Below are 19,053 nucleotides of genomic sequence, written 5' to 3'. Positions count from 1 at the left end.
CATTGACTGGTGCATTAAATTCGTAGTCATTGATATTAGGCATATCCGTAAATTTTGGCCCGTATATTACACCATAGTCAGCTTCATACATGTGTGTTGAAGGTTCGGTGTGTACCATATTTGTGGAAACTTTATCTACATCACCATCATCGGAGTCTATGTTGAACTGTGGTGATTCTGGCTGAACGAATAGTCCAGTCTCAGCACCATCCGCACTTGGCTCACAAAGAGGTTCTTCTGGTGGAGATGAGGGTTCCTCCACTGATTAGTGTTTAAATTATACATTATTTTAAGATTAATTACTCCTTGATTAGATAATTTTAGTTGTTAACTTGGGCATTTATTCATTTTTGATGCAGGACACTAAATTCTAGAAATTATCCTAAGAACAATGAAAACGTGCAATTTTTTTATTTTCTAGATTCATGGTCGGATTAGTGGGCATGACGCATCAGATGAGGTGATAAGTCAGCACCTTCCAGAAGGTCCATTCAGCGCTTCTATAAGGACGAATGGGTCTTCTGTGTTTTTAAAAATTGAATTCAAGTTAAACTCATGTTTTTAGGATTTTAGTTTAAATATTTTATGAATTATCTTTAGGAATTATCTCTTGTTTTTAGGAATTATCTTTTCTTAGCTTTTAGGATTTTTAAAAAGATATAAATACCCCTTAGGGTGCGTTTGGTTCACGGAATATAATATTACCAGTGGGAATATAAGATTACCAGGGAATAGGATTACTGGGAATGTTATATTTTGTGTTTGGTTAGTTTAGCAGGAATGTAAGATTACCGTGATTGGTTAAAGGAATAAAAGATTATTGGAATGTATATTTGACCAAATTGTCCTATTATATATTTATTTTTTTAACAAGTTGGAAAATATTTATATATTATCTTTAAAAAAATTAAATTCATAAAATTTATATATATATATATTTACAAAATTGAAAATATAAAAAGGTTTAATGAAAGGGTAAAATTTTATTTTAACCCCTGAACTTCATATAAAATTTTAATTATAGACTTTTTTTGTAAATCTAAAATAGTTTAAGGATAAATTTGTAATTTAACCTTCGTATAATTTTTACTATTCAATGACAGAAGAAGGATATTTTTGAAGAAAAAAAATTAAGGGCATTTTAGTCCAAAACGCTGGTAATCCAACAATTCCTAAGGAAATGGAGGTAATGACATTCCCGGTAATATACCTCAAAAAATATACTATTGGTAATAAAATATTACAGTGAATGAGATTTTCGGCCAACCAAACATGGGAATATGGATTTCATTCCTATGACAATCTCACATTCCTTCAACCAAACAGCCCCTTAGGGTAAGCCTAATGGAATCATCATTTCTTTAGTTTAATAAAAAAAATCATTTTCTTTAATTTTCTTTCAAGCCAAGGGCTAAAGCGATGACTCAATTCCAACGTGAGAATTGAAAAGCAATTGAATAACTTTGGAATTAAAATAGTTTTCAAAATCAAAAATTGACTTTGGTCAAGATGTTGCTGCAATTAAATGTGTAGGAGGAAGGATCAACTTATTAAAAGCACATTAGGATCAACTTATTAAAAGCACATTTGACTTCTTGGGAACACACTTGGTAAGATTGACTTGCTAAGAGGCTCTGACTCAAACATTAAATAAAGCACGAATAAATCAAGAAGTTTCCTTATTCTATGTGGGATCGACCCTTACTTCTCTTTTACTACGTTAAATTTCCTTTATTTATTAATTGAGAAGAATGAATTTATTTTGACATCAAAACGATAGTTGTCAAATTGGCGCTGTGGCCAGGAACTAACGATGAGTTACTGATTTCTTTCTTTCTTTGTTTTTAATTTAAGACCAAGAAGTAGAGGAAGCAACTATCTGAGAATCTGTAGTCTGAATCAGGTCGTCGAGCTAACGACGTTAAAAATAGCTCTTTATGGGAGGCGAACCATTTTTTTATTTTATTGTTTTGTTTGTTAAATTTTATATTTTCAATTTTATTTTCAATTTTATTTTTTATTTATTTTTATTTTTTATTTTTCTTTGAATTTTAAGGTACCTGTTATTCTGACTTGAATTTTAAGCTAGATATAATCAATAATTGTTCAAACTGGTAGCGAAAAAATTGTAACACCCCCAACCCGTACCCGACCCGGATACGAGTATGAGGTGTCACATTGACCTTTCAAACTTTGAATCTTAAAGAAAACCAAAGAAATTTTAAACTTTCATCGAAATAACATTGTTACTTTACATAGGTTAACCAAAACAAAACAAAATTGATTAGAGCATTCGTAACTAACACATTACTTACATGCCAACACTCTATACACAACAAAATACATACTTATCAGTTACTTCTGATCTGATCTTCTAGAAATGATGTTGTTCTTGCCGCCCCTATTTCTGCTCTTTTGGATTCTTGGTACCTATGTGGAAATCACTTACACGCTAAGTCACAAACTTAGCGAGCCATAAAATAAACATATAACAATAATATCATGATCATACACTACTATTAATCCATTAGGACATTGCAATGCACATGTAGATACCACACTATGACATATGAGTATGATATGCATGATTAAACAATTATGTTTCATAAGAATTTCCTTTAGTTTATCTTTGGATGCCCATGTACATTATTAAGAACAGAAGGTACGCGAGTAAACTGAGGTTGTGCACAATGTTGTCACCACAGCTCGAATAAAATCCCACTAGGAGCACTGAATATTTATCCCGAAAGACCACTATGTCTCAAAGGACCACTGATAATCCCTCAACTTTTGGCATGCCAATTATACCTACTGCTCTCATATTAAATAACATGGGCTTAAATATGAATACATTTCTCATTTTCATATCTCTTTTATCACTTTTCATATAATACATAATTCACTTCAAATGCACACATATGATCACTTTATCTTTTCATATATCACTTAGCATTATCCTTTGATAATACCATTCATTTACACATAATTGTATATATATGCATGTACAAAAATAAGAGATCATGGATTCAACAATAAGATATAGACTTATCAAAAGTCTTGTCTCTATAAAACTTTATCTAAAATATGCACTTACCTTAGCCTTATTTGATTTGACTCGATCATAATCATTCGATTGTTCCGGAACAGGATTACGCTCTAAATCTACATAGTAATACATTGATACATATCAGTATACTAATTGATATATTACAAACTATCACTTCATACTCTAAAAGAAAGGTTATTTTCATCCCTTAACGTGTGCATCGATGCACTATCCACGTATCGGTACACAAATCACATTCGATGTTTTCATTTTAAGGGAGTGTATCGATGCACTCCCTATGAATCGATGCACTAATGGCATTCGATGTTTATTTATTTGAGAGTACATCGGTACACATTGAAGATGTACCGATGCACACAACCCAAAAATTCCAGTTTAAGCACGAAATTCACTCTCTTTTCAACCCAATTCTTCATATTTCACCTTCTTTAATATCTCTAACTTGCATACACCTACTTAAACTAATTTATACCCATTCAATATCTCTTAAACTTTAAAATTCAATCCTCCACATAAATTCAAGAATCTCACTCAAATTCCAACATGTTCTAAATCTAATTTTAACACTTCATATTCCTTAATCAAGTTGGTGACAAGTCAAATTCAACTTCAAATTCTCATTATGAACTTTATTTCAAAATTTCATTCAAGAACTTCTAACCTTGAATTCTTCCTACACACCCTTCATCTTGTTGTTTTAAAGTAACTTAAGCTTTCCTTAAGCTTAATTAGTATATAATGATCAAAACAAAACTTAAATTTCAGCAAACAATTAGCTAATGAGAAATCTCACCTTTGTTTTGACCCCTTCACGTGTGGAGAAAGAAAAGAAGAAGAGAACTCTAGAACCTTGTGTTTTGATTTCTTCTCTTCCACGTGTAGCTAATATATATCTCTTCTTTAATTATTTTCCATGCAAATAACTATGTTATCCTTCAATTCCATCTTCCTTGCAATTTAACCCTATACCAAATTACAATACTATTCAATTATTCTGCTTTAGACACCAAATTCTAAAGTTTTACAATTTAGTCAATAACCCGGTATTGAGGCTGTTACAAAAATGGTGAAAACCCGACCCTAAGGCGTGAAGAGATCGTGTGGCAGCGAACAAATGAAGAATCATTCCTGAAAAAAAGGAAGCAAAATTTCGAAAATATTATTCGAACAGTGCAAAAAAAACTGATTTGGTTCGAACAATGTATGAAAAATACACATTAGATTCAAACAATGCAGTGCAAAAAAACCGTGCAAAAAAATAGATTTGGTTCGAACTGTGTAGAAAAATTCGAACAATGTAGTGCAGAAAAAACAGTGCAGAAAAAAGATTTGATTCAAACTGTGCAGAAAAGTTCGAACAGAATAGTGTAAAAATATATAGTACATATATTGAATGAGCAGAAAAAATAGTGCACTATTCGAACAGTAAAAAAATAGTAGTACAATTTTGGTTTGAACAGTGAAAAAACAACAATACAATTTTGGTTCGAACAGTAAAAAATAGCAGTACAATGTTGGTTCGAACAATGAGAGAAAAAAAAAGAAAAAAAGAGAAAATGATAAAGATTGATTGAGTTATTTTCTTGAGTCTACTTCCTTTAGAATAAAATCTTGGAATGGTCTATTTTTTCTTAATTTTTGTTTTGCAGAAAATTTTAATATATCTTCTGGTGGTTTCTCAATCGGACATTCTAAGTTACAACAATTCATCTCAACGCAGTCACGACCACTGTCGCTACTAGATTGGGGAGTATCATTTTCCATCTCTTTTGCTTTATATTTTAATTTACGTTTTGAGACAAAACGGTTTAAGTTAGGGGGTGGGTTTACATGTTGAATTTTGTCTCACTTGTCGAATGATTGAACTTAAGATATTTTGATCTTGATATGTTGAGTCGTTTGTTGCCTATTATTGTATTTATTTGATTACTTTAATATTTTTCCGATGAATTCTTTAATCTTGCTTTGAGGTGATCATTGGATACATGATAGTTAATTGGCATAGTTAGCAAATTTTTTATGAAATTTTTTACATTCCATGGTTTATTGGCTAAATTGATGCTAGACTTGATACATTGAGCCATTTTTGTGAGCTTTGAGCCTATTGAGCATACATGTTTCATTATTGCTATTTGTTTCTTTGTGTGTACCAAACTCATTTTTAGCATCCTAGAACTTGTGGTGGAATACTAGTTGAGACTACATGTTTGAATTTGATGATTTTAGTATGATAGAGGCATTTAGGATTAACTCATTCATTACCCAAAAAGCCTACCCTTTAATTTATCCCTTAGTAAATCACATTTGAGTTTATTTCCCTTTGTTTGATTTTCAACTCACCAAATTAAACTCGAATTCTTTTTTTCCCTCTCTTTTCACACCATTATCGAGACTTGAGATCTTGTATTATTCTTGTCCCACGAAGAAAAAAAATGAAAAGGAAAAAGGAAATTAGAAAAAAAATTGTAAAAAAAATAGTATATTATTCACTATTTCGAATTACAGAAAAAAAAGAAGAAAAAACATACCCTTTGTTCGAGTGAAAAGAAAAAGAAGGAAAAATCGATTGTTTCAATTGTCTTTCATCTATTCTTTTTCCTTGTTTTATTTTTCATTGTGCTTCATGTTGGTTCGTGGATTGTTTCTAATTATTTTGATCTATTGTTTTGGCATTTTAAACCTTTTTTCAGCTTTTTTCCCTACATATACCTTAGCCACGTTACAACCTATATTAAAGACCTATTGACTTTTGTATCTTATTCAATTTAAAGTGGTGGAGATTGGATTTAATCACAAGCTTATGGTAATGCTTTAACTTTTTATGGCTTGAGCGTTTCTTTGTCCTTAAACACTTAAGCGGGATGAGTGAATCCTTTGTGAGGGTATTAAGTCTTACATCATGAGATTAATGAGCTATCAAATGTCTTGTTTTGATTTAACTTATTTCATATCTTTGCCACATGCTTGATTGTTTTCTAATTTCAATTTATTGTCTTGAGTTTGGTTCATTGGATGATTAAGTATGATGTGAGTTATAGAATGACAACTATTGATTTTGACATGTTGATTGAGAAATGCTTGAGGACAAACATTAGATAAGTGAGGACATTGATTACTCATTGATTAGATAATTTTAGTTGTTAACTTGGGCATTTTCATTCATTTTCAATGCAGGACATTGAATTCTAGAAATTATGCTAAGAACAACGAAATTGTGCAATTTTTTTTTTTTTAGATTCATTGTCGGATTAGTGGGCATGACTCTTGGCATGATGTATCTGATGAGGCAATGAGTCAGTACCTTCCAGAAGATCCAATCAGCGCTTCTAGAAGAACGAATGAGTCTTTCACGTTTTTGAAATTCGAATTCCAATTAAAATCATGTTTTTAGGATTTTAGTTTAAATATTTTAAGAATTAACTTTAAGAATTATCTCTTGTTTTTAGGAATTATCTTTTCTTAGCTTTTTAGGATTTTTAGAATGATATAAATACCCCTTGGGGTAAGCCTAATGGAATCATTTTTTCTTTAGTTTAATAAAAATTCTTTATTTTATTTTCGTTTTCTTTAATTTTCTTTTAAGCCAAGGGCTAAAGCGATTACTCAATTCCAACGTGAGAATTGAAAATCACTTGAATAGCTTTGGAATACCTCTCTCAATCTTTACGTTTATTTTCAAAATCAAAACAGTTTTCAAAATCAAATATTGACATTAGTCAAGATGTTGTTGCGATTAAATGTGCAGGAGGAATGATCGGCTTATTGAAAGCATATTCAACTTCTTGGGAACACACTTGGTAAGATTGACTTGCTAAGAGGGAATTGAGATCAGAATTAGTAGTTATAGAAACAACAATCTGAGTCGGTCTTCACGAACTTAAACAGTTATTGATCTACGACAATTGATGTTGATCAAATCAATTTCCAAAGTTGGAATCAAAGATTGCCTTGGGTATTCGGTATATAAAGAAGAGTCACGAGGATTGCCCTTGTAGACAAAGTTAACCGATGTGAATCCCAAAGGGAAAAATCTAATTCAATGATCCGAAGGAAATTAAGTCAAAGTGAAAGCCTAATGTTGATTTTACCATATTGATTTTTTTAAAAACTCTTTTTAAATTTCTTTTTACTCTTATTTGAAATCTTTTTATTTTTCTTTCTTCTATTTTATTTCACTTCATCTATAAATCCTCACCATTACTCAAATTATACTCCATCCACTTCTTGGCTCAAATATTAAATAAAGCACGAATAAATCAGGAAGTTTCCTTAGTCTCTGTGGGATCGACCCTTATTTCTCTTTTACTACATTAATTTTTTTTATTAATTGAGAAGAAAGAATTAATTTTGACATCAAAACGACAGTTGTCATCTACGATTTCAACATTTAGGTCGAACAAGCTGGTAATTGAATGTCTTCCCTTGATCTTGAAGGCATCTCGACATTGAGGTCGAAGAAGCTCGCAGTTGAATGTATCTACTTGGAACTTGAAGGTATCGTGTCAAATGGATACTACATAGATTGTTGCGTCGAGTGCATCTCCATATTTAGGTCAAAGCAGATGAATGTCTTACCCTTGAACTGAACGCGATGTTGTCATACGGATTGCTTGTAGAGCCACCTCGGTACAGATCGTAACAAGTTGATGATGAATGTCTCCTCATTGAACTTGATGGGATCACACCATGATGTGGATTTTCCATCAACGAGTTAAAATCATTACACATTATTGGAGTTAGGTTGTCAACTTGATCATCTTGTTGAGCCAGCCCATAGTGGGAACAATACTCACTTCAACAAATATTGCATACATTTGTGTATCAGCGTCTAAATATTGATTTTGAGAATTAACCATCATAGCAACATCATCATTTTTGGAGAGTTCGAACGTTGTATAAGTTAACAGAAATACTGTAGTTGGAAATAAGTACTGAAGTGATTACAATCTTCTAGTACTTCCAACATGAACATTCCTTGAAATTTTCGTTATCAGCTCCTCAAGAGTGATGTTTCTCTTGAAAGATATTCTGACAGAATGATTTGATACAAAGACGACGTCAATTTCATCTTCCTGAATTTCTCCATCATAATAAACAATAGCTGAAGTACGCATCATTTTGAGAGTTTGAAAGATTGAAAGTCTTATATCTACAAAAACAATAGTTGAAATATGTATAATTAAATAAATAATATATGAATTAAAATATAAATGAATCAAAAAAATTAAAAAATTTCACAATAATTTAAATAACATAATTTCATATTGTTACCGTATATGCAAAAATGTCTCGAGGCATGATCACACTTTTTAATTTTACAATCGTAAAAAATAATAAAAAATAATTAGTACAATAAAATTTATTCAAATAATCATATATAAAATAAATATAATAAAATTAAAAAAATAGTTTTACCTTACAAGAAAAATAAAATGAATTGTAAAAACAAAAACAAACAAATAATTTTGGTGTGGTGACGTTTGCATTTAGTGGAGATTCTTATTTATAAGGAGGGGAAGGATTTAAAAGACAAGTTGCTCGAGTAATAATAGAGTATCAATAATTTAACGTGTACAATGAAAGACGCGAATCATTATTCACGCTTTACGTACATGTCAAAAATACCATCCACACCTTATCTTACGTGACTCCAACTTAGACAAAACCATAAAATATACGAATCGTCATTCATGTCTGTTGACGAAAACGGGTAAAGAAAATGAAAGAACACGAGAATTTTACGAGGTTCGGCAATGTGCTTACGTCCTCGGTGCCTAGGCGGCGCTAGAATTTTATTCAATGATCTTTTAGGTCTAGGTTACATCTCTATTTATAATAGAAAACTCTGGTACATAATTACAAAATCAACCCTGTACCGTACTGCGGGGGCTACGCCCCCGCACCCTCAACCCACATAATTCGTAACCCCACAACGAGACTTTCTTTGTAAGGACAATTGATGTTCGCTTCGCTCACTCCGCTCCATCTCCTGTCCTCTTTACTGGTATATTTATTAGCCATACCTAACAATGTCTTTATTTACGTGGCTTCAGTTCGAACATAACCATGCGAAAGCACATATATTTATTCGCGTTTTGCAAAATGTATTAAAGGATAATATTAAAAGAAATAGTGTGTGACAAGTAATTATTAGGGGGTAAAAAAGCCAATCAAATAAGGCTGAGCTATTATTTCTTATGTTCCTGCATTGCATTCAATTTCGACAGTTGATGTATCATACACCAGAGATCCATAGGCCCTACTGCTCTATTGCTGTTGCTATAACTTAGCTGTTCTTTGAGCCTCAAAGACGACATATATCTACCTCAAAGGCTGTCATGTGATGTCATGGAGTGCTTTTAAGACATGGTTAGTAATATCCGTCGGTAGTTTAAAGTGGGTGAAGCCATACACCGCACGTTAGCTCTCCCCTATTTGCCAGCCTCGATTGCAGAACGGCAGAACCACCCCCCACATGGTTCACATGCACCACATCGGACCACACTTTCTTCTTCTTCTTCTTCCTATTGCCTTCTTAAATTAAAATACAAACGACTTCGTCGTGTAAAAAATTGTAGATGGAGGGAGATAACAAGTGCGTGGGTGGTGAGGCCCAATGGGCTTCATTTAACCTTTATTTTTTTCTCTGTCAACTTTTTGGTAACGAGTGTCAACGTTGAGAAGAAGACGAGTATGAATTTAATGAGAGGTCTAAGTTTGGATTTTGAATGATTAAGAAGATGAACTGTACAGATAAGAAAACTAAGCGAGCTCTTTAACAGTACACAACAAAGATACCATAAAAGAATTAAGCATGAAGAATAACAAGGGCAACAACAAATGGATTTTAAGGGTACCCCACTCGTAGATAGATATAGGATATATTATGTGAGCCAAAGGGCAGCAGGGATGGGTACATATATCTATATCTAAATGAAGAGAAGACAATGAACAAGCATGTAGCATTTTTGGTGCATCCAATATGGCCAATTTATTTAATGATAGGTGCAACCCCTCTAGATCTTTCTTTTCCTTTTCTCCTCCAACCCCCGTTATTACCACAGTTTTCAGAACCGAACCGGTTAGTAAATCGATCATGCTACCGATTCACTAATTCAACCGATCGAATCAATTCGATCGGTCGAAAGAACCGGACGACGTAATAATTATTTAAAAAATTAATTAAAAATACCAAAAATATTTAATAAAAAATAATTTTTATATCAAAGTCATATTCAAACAGTCATAACATATATAAGTTAAAACCATAAATCAAGTGAAACAAAATGATTCAAATTAACTACACATAATATTTAAGGTAAAACATATTAAATAATAAATATAATTATATAACTATAATTAAAAAATAAATTTGAGTTAAAAAATCATAACAAAATGATATTGTTTGGTTTAATTTTTTTTAAAACTATCTCACATGGCTAAGAAACATAGAAGAGCATCCCAAAAGTCTAAAGAATAAAAATATGAGAACAAAACAATATCACATTGCTAAGAAACATAGAAGTGCATCACAACTAACTTCTATAAATAATAGAGGTAATTTGGCATTCAAAATCATAGAGTCTTTTGGTGAGCATTGAGTGAACTATTCTTTCACTTCAATTAAGCTCAAATTTTAAGCTTCAATCGAGTTTCTAATTTTTTTTTTTAGTTTAAGCCTTTTTGAGTTAAAGTTTCAATATTATATTTTGAGTTTGAGTTGAACTTGATAATTTTTAACTTGCGAGTTTGAGTTGAGTTAAGCTTACTTTTAAAGTTTTCAAGTTCAAGTCGAACTCAGTAATACTCGAGTTCAACTTGGCTCGTTTAACAAACGACGTTGTTTGGTTTAATTTAAAAAAAAAAAAAATCACGGTTTTTTTCGATTTTCAACCGGTCCGATTCGAACGGTTCAACGATTCTAGCCGGTTCACTAATAACGGTTCAACCGATTTAGATTGAATCGGACTAAGTAACGATTCGATTGAACGATCGATCCGATCCGATTTCCAAAAGATTATTACTGACTTGCCAAGTATAATTCATATCTATTTCTCTCTGTCTTCTAAACATCTTCATCGTGTATATATAACTAGTTTCACAGAAAAGGGTACTCTCAAAATAAGCTTGGCTGGAGTTAGGGTTAGAGAAGATGGAATGGGGCATGGGATTGTTGCTGATGGTGATGGGTATTTTGTTGATGAAGATGAAGACGAAGACGAAGAAGAAAGAAAATCTGGAAAAGAAGAGTGACTGGGGGGTGCCCAAAGGGAGCTTGGGTTGGCCTTTGATCGGTGAAACTCTCGACTTCATAGCTTCTGGTTACACCTCTCGACCTGTCAGTTTCATGGACAAACGCAAGCTTCTGTAAGTTTTCTCTCTCTTCTCTTTGTTTGTGGTATTGTCTTCTTTGCTAATTGTCTTTTCTCTTTCAAAAATTTTCCCATCTCCCATCTCCCATCTCAGTTTTCATCTTTCTCAAAATCATGCGTTTACAACACTATTTTTTATGAATTATTTTTCATTGATGGTGGAAAACCCTAGACAGATGCAAAATCACCACTCCATCGACGTCCAATGAAAATAATGTAACCATTTATTATTTATTACATATTATTATATATAAAAAGAATTTCCCTTATCTATCAGATCAAATAATGTAGCATGCAGCCTTGTGGGGTAACCATTTATTATTTATTATCTTTTTTAAAAATTATTACTTGAGTTTTTTTTTTTTTTTTTGCAATTTAACATGTAGTAGTAGGAGTAGCTTTCTATATTTCTACACGGTCCAATGAAAATAATCTACCCCTTTTATATATCAGTATAATTTACTTGTAATTCAGATACATAAAAGAATATAGATAACATTTAATTAAGGAAAAACAATTGGAAAAGATGAAATATCATGTCATACAAAAAAAAACTGTTTTTTTCATTAAATGGCACAGTCCCAAAAGGAAATTCTTCATTAAGGAGCAACGACAGATACCTGCTACGATTGCATCCATAGCTTGAAAAAGGAAGGTGGCGGAAGCCATTAAAGCTTTTAAGTAAGTACGAACTATGGGCAATTGCCATAGTGGTGGAAGCTCCATTGCTTGTTGCAGGCAGTGATCCCCGGCTGCTATTCTCCATTGTTTTCAGCTTTCAGTGAAAACCCTCCATTTTCTTTTCCAATTTTGGACTCTGGGTGGCTTTAGTCAATGAAACCTAGAACAACAAAACAAAAGCAATACAAAACCAAGTTTCAAATTGCTGCAACTGCAATCTTCAATCCTTTACTATCTTTGCTTATGCTTGGTTGTTTTTTTTTTCGTTCAGGTATGGGAAGGTGTTCAAAACACACTTATTGGGAACACCCATCATTGTGTCCACAGATCCCGATGTAAACAAGGCGGTTTTGCAGAACCATGGCAACACCTTTGTCTCTGCTTATCCCAAATCGATCCGAGAGTTGCTTGGCGAACATTCCATACTTCAAATGAATGGTAATCTCCAGAAGCGACTCCATGCACTCATTGGAGGTTTCTTGAGAACCCCACAGCTTAAAGCCCGTATCACAAGGCACATTGAAAACTGTGTCAGATTAACCCTGGGTTCTTGGCAACACATGCAGATGTTACATGTTCAAGAAGAAACCAAAAAGGTTCGTTCTTCAAACATATATAATTAATCCTCCCAAACATATACTCATGTATATTTTGACTATGGTTCATGGAAATGTCAGATAACATTTGAGGTTCTGGTGAATGTTTTGATGAGTGTTGGTCCTGGTGAAGATTTGGACTTTCTGAAGAGAGAATTCGAAGAATTCATCAAAGGCTTGATTTGTTTGCCCATCAAATTACCAGGAACAAGACTATATAAATCTCTGAAGGTGAATAGATATCTATTTAGCGTTTTTTTTGTATTTCGCCTCGTTGATAATTTTTTTAGTAGGTTTGGTTCTTATTTGTTCGTTGTAGGCCAAAGAAAGGTTACTGAAAATGGTGAAAAAGATAGTGGAGGAGAGGAAATCGGCTATGGAGAAAACGGACGAAAAGGAAATGCCCAAGGATGCAGTGGACGTGCTGTTACGAGACAGTGAAGAAGCAAGCGAGAAGCAATCCCTGCCGTTGGATTTCATCAGTGGGAACATAATAGAGATGATGATCCCTGGAGAAGAGACTGTGCCCATGGCGATGACCCTAGCTGTCAAATTCCTCAGTGACTGCTCTGTTGCCCTCCACCAGTTGATGGTACGTATATAATTCATACATAAATATGACCTTTTTATTCCTTCATCCAACGGCTAGGATTATTTTGATTTCATCTGCAAAAGTGGGGATGCCCCAAAGCCACAATATTTGACTTTTTTTTCTTGAAAATGCAAAGGTTTTTTTTCATGGTTCCCATATTTTTTTCTGCATTAGACACACGACTACGTGTACAAACATGCACGTGTAAGACAGATTGTGCGTATGGAGGGCCCCAAATTCTGTCATAAAATAGACCATACTTTGGCCTGTAACTGTAAGAGAGAGTACTGTAACTCCCTTTTTACTTTTCCTTTTCCTTTGTCAGTTTCAATGGACCCTTATCTTGACATTACCATTTGTACTTTTGGGATCATAATTTCTGAAGTGAAATTTGATATAGAAAAAAAAAACCCTAAGAATCACTCGAGTTTTTCTATACAAAAAGAAAGTACCAGAAATCATGTTGTTTATTAAGAGGTTTTCTGCATTTATCTCTAAAGAAGACAATACAGATTAGAACTTAACTGTGTTGGACAAGACATGGAAACTTCATAATAAGTACAAAAAAATTGAATGTCGGTTTGGTTTGGTTTCATGATAAGATCTCTACTGGAGAAAGTAAATGAAGAAGAAACACCATGGGGGCGATCTTTTAATTTAAGGAATTAAGAGAAAAATGTGAAGATAAAAGAACTAAAGATGCTTGATAGTTGCAGTCTGTACCATACCCTTTATACTTCATGAAGAACAGTAAAAGCGATCCATTGGCATTAGTTTTTGGTTTCTTCATTGAAAAAGCCAGCCTTTTCTGTAATCTTTCTTTTTGAAGCAAAATTAGAGGAGTTTTTATGTATAGCAGAGTTTCAAATCGCGGTTGCATTTACGGTTATTTCGGATTTACCGTTGCGGTCGTCGTGGACGCTATTGAGCCGTCGCGTTAACTCGGTGGTGAATTCGTTATATCGTGGCCGAAATCACGGTTGCGGAGCGTTTTTTAAAAACCCTGATGTATAGTGACTTTTGATGTTGATTTCTGCAGGAGGAGAACATGGAACTAAAGAAGCAAAAGAAGGATTCTGGTGAAGATTACAGTTGGACTGACTACTGGTCATTGCCTTTCACTCAAAATGTGAGTCTCAAGTTCTAGAGAAGATGCTCTTAAGGTTTCTACGGCAAAAAGCAAACATTTACTTGAATTTTTTTTGTGGTTTTTTTCTTTTGTTAGGTGATAAGTGAAACCCTTAGACTGTCAAATATCATCAATGGTTTGTGGAAAGCACTTAAAGATATAGATATAAGGTTTTCTTTGTAGTGTTGCTTTGAACTCGAATCTGCATAAATATGGAAAAACGTAAAAAAAATCATTTAAGAAAATTGTTTTTGCAGGTTATTTAATACCAAAGGGATGGTGTGTCCTGGGCATCTTTTTTTCTGTTTCACATGGACGATGAAATTTATGAAAATCCATATCATTTGATCCATGGAGATGGGGAGGTTAGTTTAAATAGTTGCAGAGCAAATTTGATTCATCAAAAAAACTTATATTAAGAGTTTAATTTTTTTGTTTTTCAGAAACTTGGAGCTTCTGTTAAACAATAGCTTTACACCATTTGGAGGTGGGCAGAGGCTTTGCCCTGGTTTAGAGCTATCAAGGCTTGAAATTTCAATCTTCCTTCACCATCTTGTCACCACTTACAGGTAATTTTAATCAAATACCATTGTTCTTCATGATTGAAATTTCCCAGTGAAGCAATGGGACATGGTCCCATGGAAGTAAGAGAGGCTAAAATTTTGATGTTTAGTCACCAGTCACCATGCCCTGGTGGATGGGTGTCATTGGAAGCCCACCTTTATATTATATCCAGATTGCAGTCTCTTACCGTATGTCAAAACTTCTTACAGATGTGTTGCTCAGGAGGATGAAATCGTCTACTTCCCGACTGTTAAGATGAAGAAGAAGCTGCCAATCAAGGTCACCCCTTTATGAAACTTAAAGTAGTTTGGTCCGTCCATGAAACACTATACAAAAGAATCTAATAATTTATATATATAGTTTCAATTAGATAGAATAATCAGACAAACTTTGGAAGTTTTATCCCCACATCAAAAAAGGAGCCATGGGAATGGAATTGTACAACTGCATCTAAGCATGATCTTTTCATAAAGATGGGACTGGTGTATTGTGGTGTTAGTTATCATGTCACCATCTTTTTTTAATAGCAATAGAGGTCCTTGGGGCCCTTTTCTTTGTTCCTTAACTATTGAATGCAAGTGGAGATCTTGGAATCTAAACTAAATGCCTAATTTCTTCAATTCATATTGTTTCCTTCTGTTCCCAGTTTGATAATATTTGTGGTACCGTCTCAAATAATATTGTCACCACGATGTCAAATCATCTTAAGCAGGGTATTGCCTTCTTGATTAACAGCACTAGAAAAACCTAAGAAATAATTTGGATTTTGAAATTCTAGCTGACAACAAGGGTTGATTAAATTGGAGAACAGCTAACTGATCAAAGTATGAGTATTCTGTCTTGTATAAACATGTAGTGACATTGACAATACTAAAGAGTCACTTGAATGAAGATACAAGACTCGGCAGACATGTTAATTTACAAAAAAGCGGCTGCACTTTTAAGTGAATCTGGCCACATGCTAAGAGGGAGCTTTCTGGTTTCAATTGCTTGGCAGTCGAAAAGGGATAAATAGGAAAGAAAACGTAGACTTTCACAATCATTGAATGCTATTTGTGCCATCTTTTCGGTACCATTTTAATCCTTTAATGCTTATTAAGTGTGTGCAAGAGTTCATTAAATCTGTTTTACAAAGGGTAGAGCAACTTTTAAAGATTCTCCGAGCTCAAAAATCTGATTGATGGTGTGAACACTAATTTTGTCAGGTCTCATCCATCAGAGGTGATAAATTCCTGATTAAGGCTTATAATCATGGAAGCAATAGCAACACGGAGAATAAAGATAATAGAGCTGCTATGAAACATAAGCAGCTCAAAATCAACAATTGCATTATTTGAATCATTGGTTTAAACATGGTCATGAAAATAAAATTAAACAAAGATAGTAAATGCAACAACTCCTCATTAGACAGCTTTGAAGGCCTCTTGTCTTCAAATCCACTTTTTCTCAAAATCCCGACAATTTTCTCCTTGAACAAATTCATTTCCAGATCAGAGCTAGAGGATGAAAGGCTATCCTCCCAATGGGTATCTTTTTCTTCATTGTTACCATCATAATATTCATTACATTCATAATTATGGCCGATTAGAGCATTTCTCTATTTGAGCTCGTTGTTTCAGCCAATTTCAGCAGCTGTATCACCTTCTTCTTCTGCTTAAACGTGGCACCTAGGGTCTTATTCTTCTTGCTAAAACATGACCTTGTGAAGGCACACCACTCGTTAAGGTTAACATTGGGGATTTCTATTTTGGGTCGGATTATTACAACAGAGGAATCCACTTTAGGGCAAGGAAGAAACTCCCTTTTGCTTACATCCATTACGAATTCAACATCAGCCACCAACTTCACATTCACAGCCAATCTGTTGGACTCCGAGTCGCCAGGCTTAGCTAGTAACCGACGTGCAAACTCCTTTTGAAGAAGCAATGTAGCACTCCTAAAGAGGTTTCCTCCATAAATCAATTTAGCTATAAGGGGGGACGATATCCCATATGGAATGTTGGCTACAACAAGATCGAATCGAGGAAACTCCGCCTTCATTGCATCTTTACATATAACCTGCAAACAGACATTTCATTTTTATACGTAATAAGAAAAAAGGTAAAAAAAAAAGTTAAACACCAACAAGGCTTAACACTACTTCCGGTTCTCTTAGGCATTTCATCGAACATGTAAATTTCTAAACATACATGGAGCCTATCTTGCAACCCTTTACCAGCAACCCGTTTGTTGAGAATCCACCATTCTTCTATCAATTTCGACTGCGAAAACCTTTTCAGCAGCCTCAAGGAGCTTGACAGTAAGGTTCCGGTGCCGGGTCCGATTTCTAAGACGGTGTCAGTAGGTCTTATGTCGACCTTTCAACAATAGCGTCGAGAATCCGTGTGTTGGTGAGGATGTTGGCCTTTGCTCTTATACAATACAAATGGTCTTGCTGGTTCTCTTTAGGGTTTCGAATTTCTTGGTTTTTCTCATTTTCTTCATCATATTTGCCAGAACAATGACTGGATTTTACCCTGAGATTTCGTTTAGAGTTCTGGAAGAAAATTAACCAAGAACGGTAGGTCGGCGTTGATTTCGGTTTGAAAAGCATTTGGCTTTAGGATTAATGAATATGATCCTAATGCAAGAAGTGCGAGAATAATATAGTTGTGGTTAACTGGTTATGAACATCAATGGAACAGCCTAAAAGACTACAACACAGTATTCGATAGACCCACAACAAGAACTTCATGCTATTTCAGTGGGCTTGCAAAAAGTTTTTTCCCCTTCCAATACGGCAAACAGTATAATTAATCAGTTGCGTATAGAATTTATTTAAGAATGTATTATATTTGTTACAGTGCTTGAAATCGTCAAGTTAAAATAAAAGTTTTAATAAAAAATATTTTTTATTCAAATTTATTTTCCTGATGTAATAAATTTTTAAGAAATTTATTTTATTAAAATTTATCACCTTGATGTGAGTTTGAATAATATTTTTTTGAAACTCATTACCTCGACATAACGAGTTCCATGAACACTAGACCTGGCAAACTTAACCCGAACCGATTTACCCGATATTAACCCGAACATGATAATCAAATTTGATCTAATAACCGACTCATACCCAACTCGAACCACACCCAATCCAAAATTTAGCTAAATCGAAATCAATCAACCGAAATGACCCAAATCGAAATTGAAATTAACTCGAACCAAAGCAACCCGAACCGAATTTAACCCGACTCGAAAGCAACCCGAAGATTGAATTGATAAAAGTTATTAAACGATAAAGTTATTTCAATAAAAATTAATTTAAATAAAATTGATAATTTATTAAAATTTAGATTTATAATAAATAATAGAAAATTTAAGAGGAATATAAAAGTAAGAATCTAATTGTAAGATTGAAATTATTAAAAATAAAGTTTATTTATCATACTTGTTATAAAAATATTAAATTTATAATAAAAATAATAGAAAACAATTAAAACAAATGAAATAATTTTAGACTTATAATAAAAATAATATAAAGTTTACTTATGTTACGACTAAAACTTAACAAATAAAGTTATTATTATTTTTTTATAATTTAATAAAAAAATTACATTGAAAATTAGAAATAAATTATTTATTAAAAATTATTTATTTATTAAATAGTTCTCATTATAACTTTCATACGAGATAATATAAAATTTTGATAACAAATTCTACACGTATTATATGATCATATTTGTCAAATCATCGATTTATCATCTTTAAATAATAGTTTAATTAAAAATATTGAACGATTGAGAATTGAAATTAAACATAAATAAAATTAACAAATAAGAAAACATATTTTACAAGTATATATCAATTTTTTTATATATACTTGATTTTGATTAGACTCATAACCAATTCAACCCGAATTAACCTGATTTAAAAGTTGATCTAAACCGAAAATCAACTGATCCAATATTGACTCGACCCGAAATCTAACCAATTTGGTATTAATCCGACCCAAAAATCAACAGATTTGATATTGATCCTAACCAGAAAGAACCCGATCCAATAATCACCCGACCCAA

General features: G+C 33.1%; 1 protein-coding gene and 1 pseudogene across 1 annotated transcript; one reads left to right on the top strand and one right to left on the bottom strand.

Moving 5' to 3' along the window:
• Positions 1-11,086: 11,086 nt before the first annotated feature.
• On the top strand, positions 11,087-15,369 carry LOC120216360 (3-epi-6-deoxocathasterone 23-monooxygenase CYP90C1-like). Its single transcript, XM_039213804.1, has 7 exons — positions 11,087-11,434; positions 12,392-12,716; positions 12,798-12,947; positions 13,036-13,308; positions 14,348-14,437; positions 14,534-15,006; positions 15,211-15,369. Exons 1-6 carry the CDS (start codon positions 11,220-11,222, stop codon positions 14,618-14,620), a joined length of 1,140 nt encoding a protein of 379 aa, XP_039069735.1. The 5' UTR covers positions 11,087-11,219; the 3' UTR covers positions 14,621-15,006; positions 15,211-15,369.
• A 978-nt stretch (positions 15,370-16,347) lies between these two features.
• LOC120216361 lies at positions 16,348-17,688 on the bottom strand (annotated as a pseudogene).
• Between the last annotated feature and the right edge of the window lie 1,365 nt (positions 17,689-19,053).

The sequence above is a fragment of the Hibiscus syriacus genome, unplaced genomic scaffold (assembly GCF_006381635.1).
Source record: "Hibiscus syriacus cultivar Baekdansim isolate YM2019G1 unplaced genomic scaffold, ASM638163v2 tig00110160_pilon, whole genome shotgun sequence".
NCBI lineage: Eukaryota > Viridiplantae > Streptophyta > Magnoliopsida > Malvales > Malvaceae > Hibiscus > Hibiscus syriacus.
The sequence above is the reverse complement of the archived record's forward strand: the minus strand, read 5'-3'. Positions and strand labels throughout refer to the sequence as shown.

What these genes read in the sequence shown, in the direction of transcription:
- LOC120216360 (XM_039213804.1), top strand. Translation starts at nt 11,220, where the DNA reads ATGGAATGGGGCATGGGATTGTTGCTGATGGTGATGGGTATTTTGTTG. An exon ending in TTCAAGAAGAAACCAAAAAG is followed by an intron (nt 12,717 to 12,797) that starts GTTCGTTCTTCA and finishes TGGAAATGTCAG; the next exon opens with ATAACATTTGAGGTTCTGGT. An exon ending in GACTATATAAATCTCTGAAG is followed by an intron (nt 12,948 to 13,035) that starts GTGAATAGATAT and finishes TGTTCGTTGTAG; the next exon opens with GCCAAAGAAAGGTTACTGAA.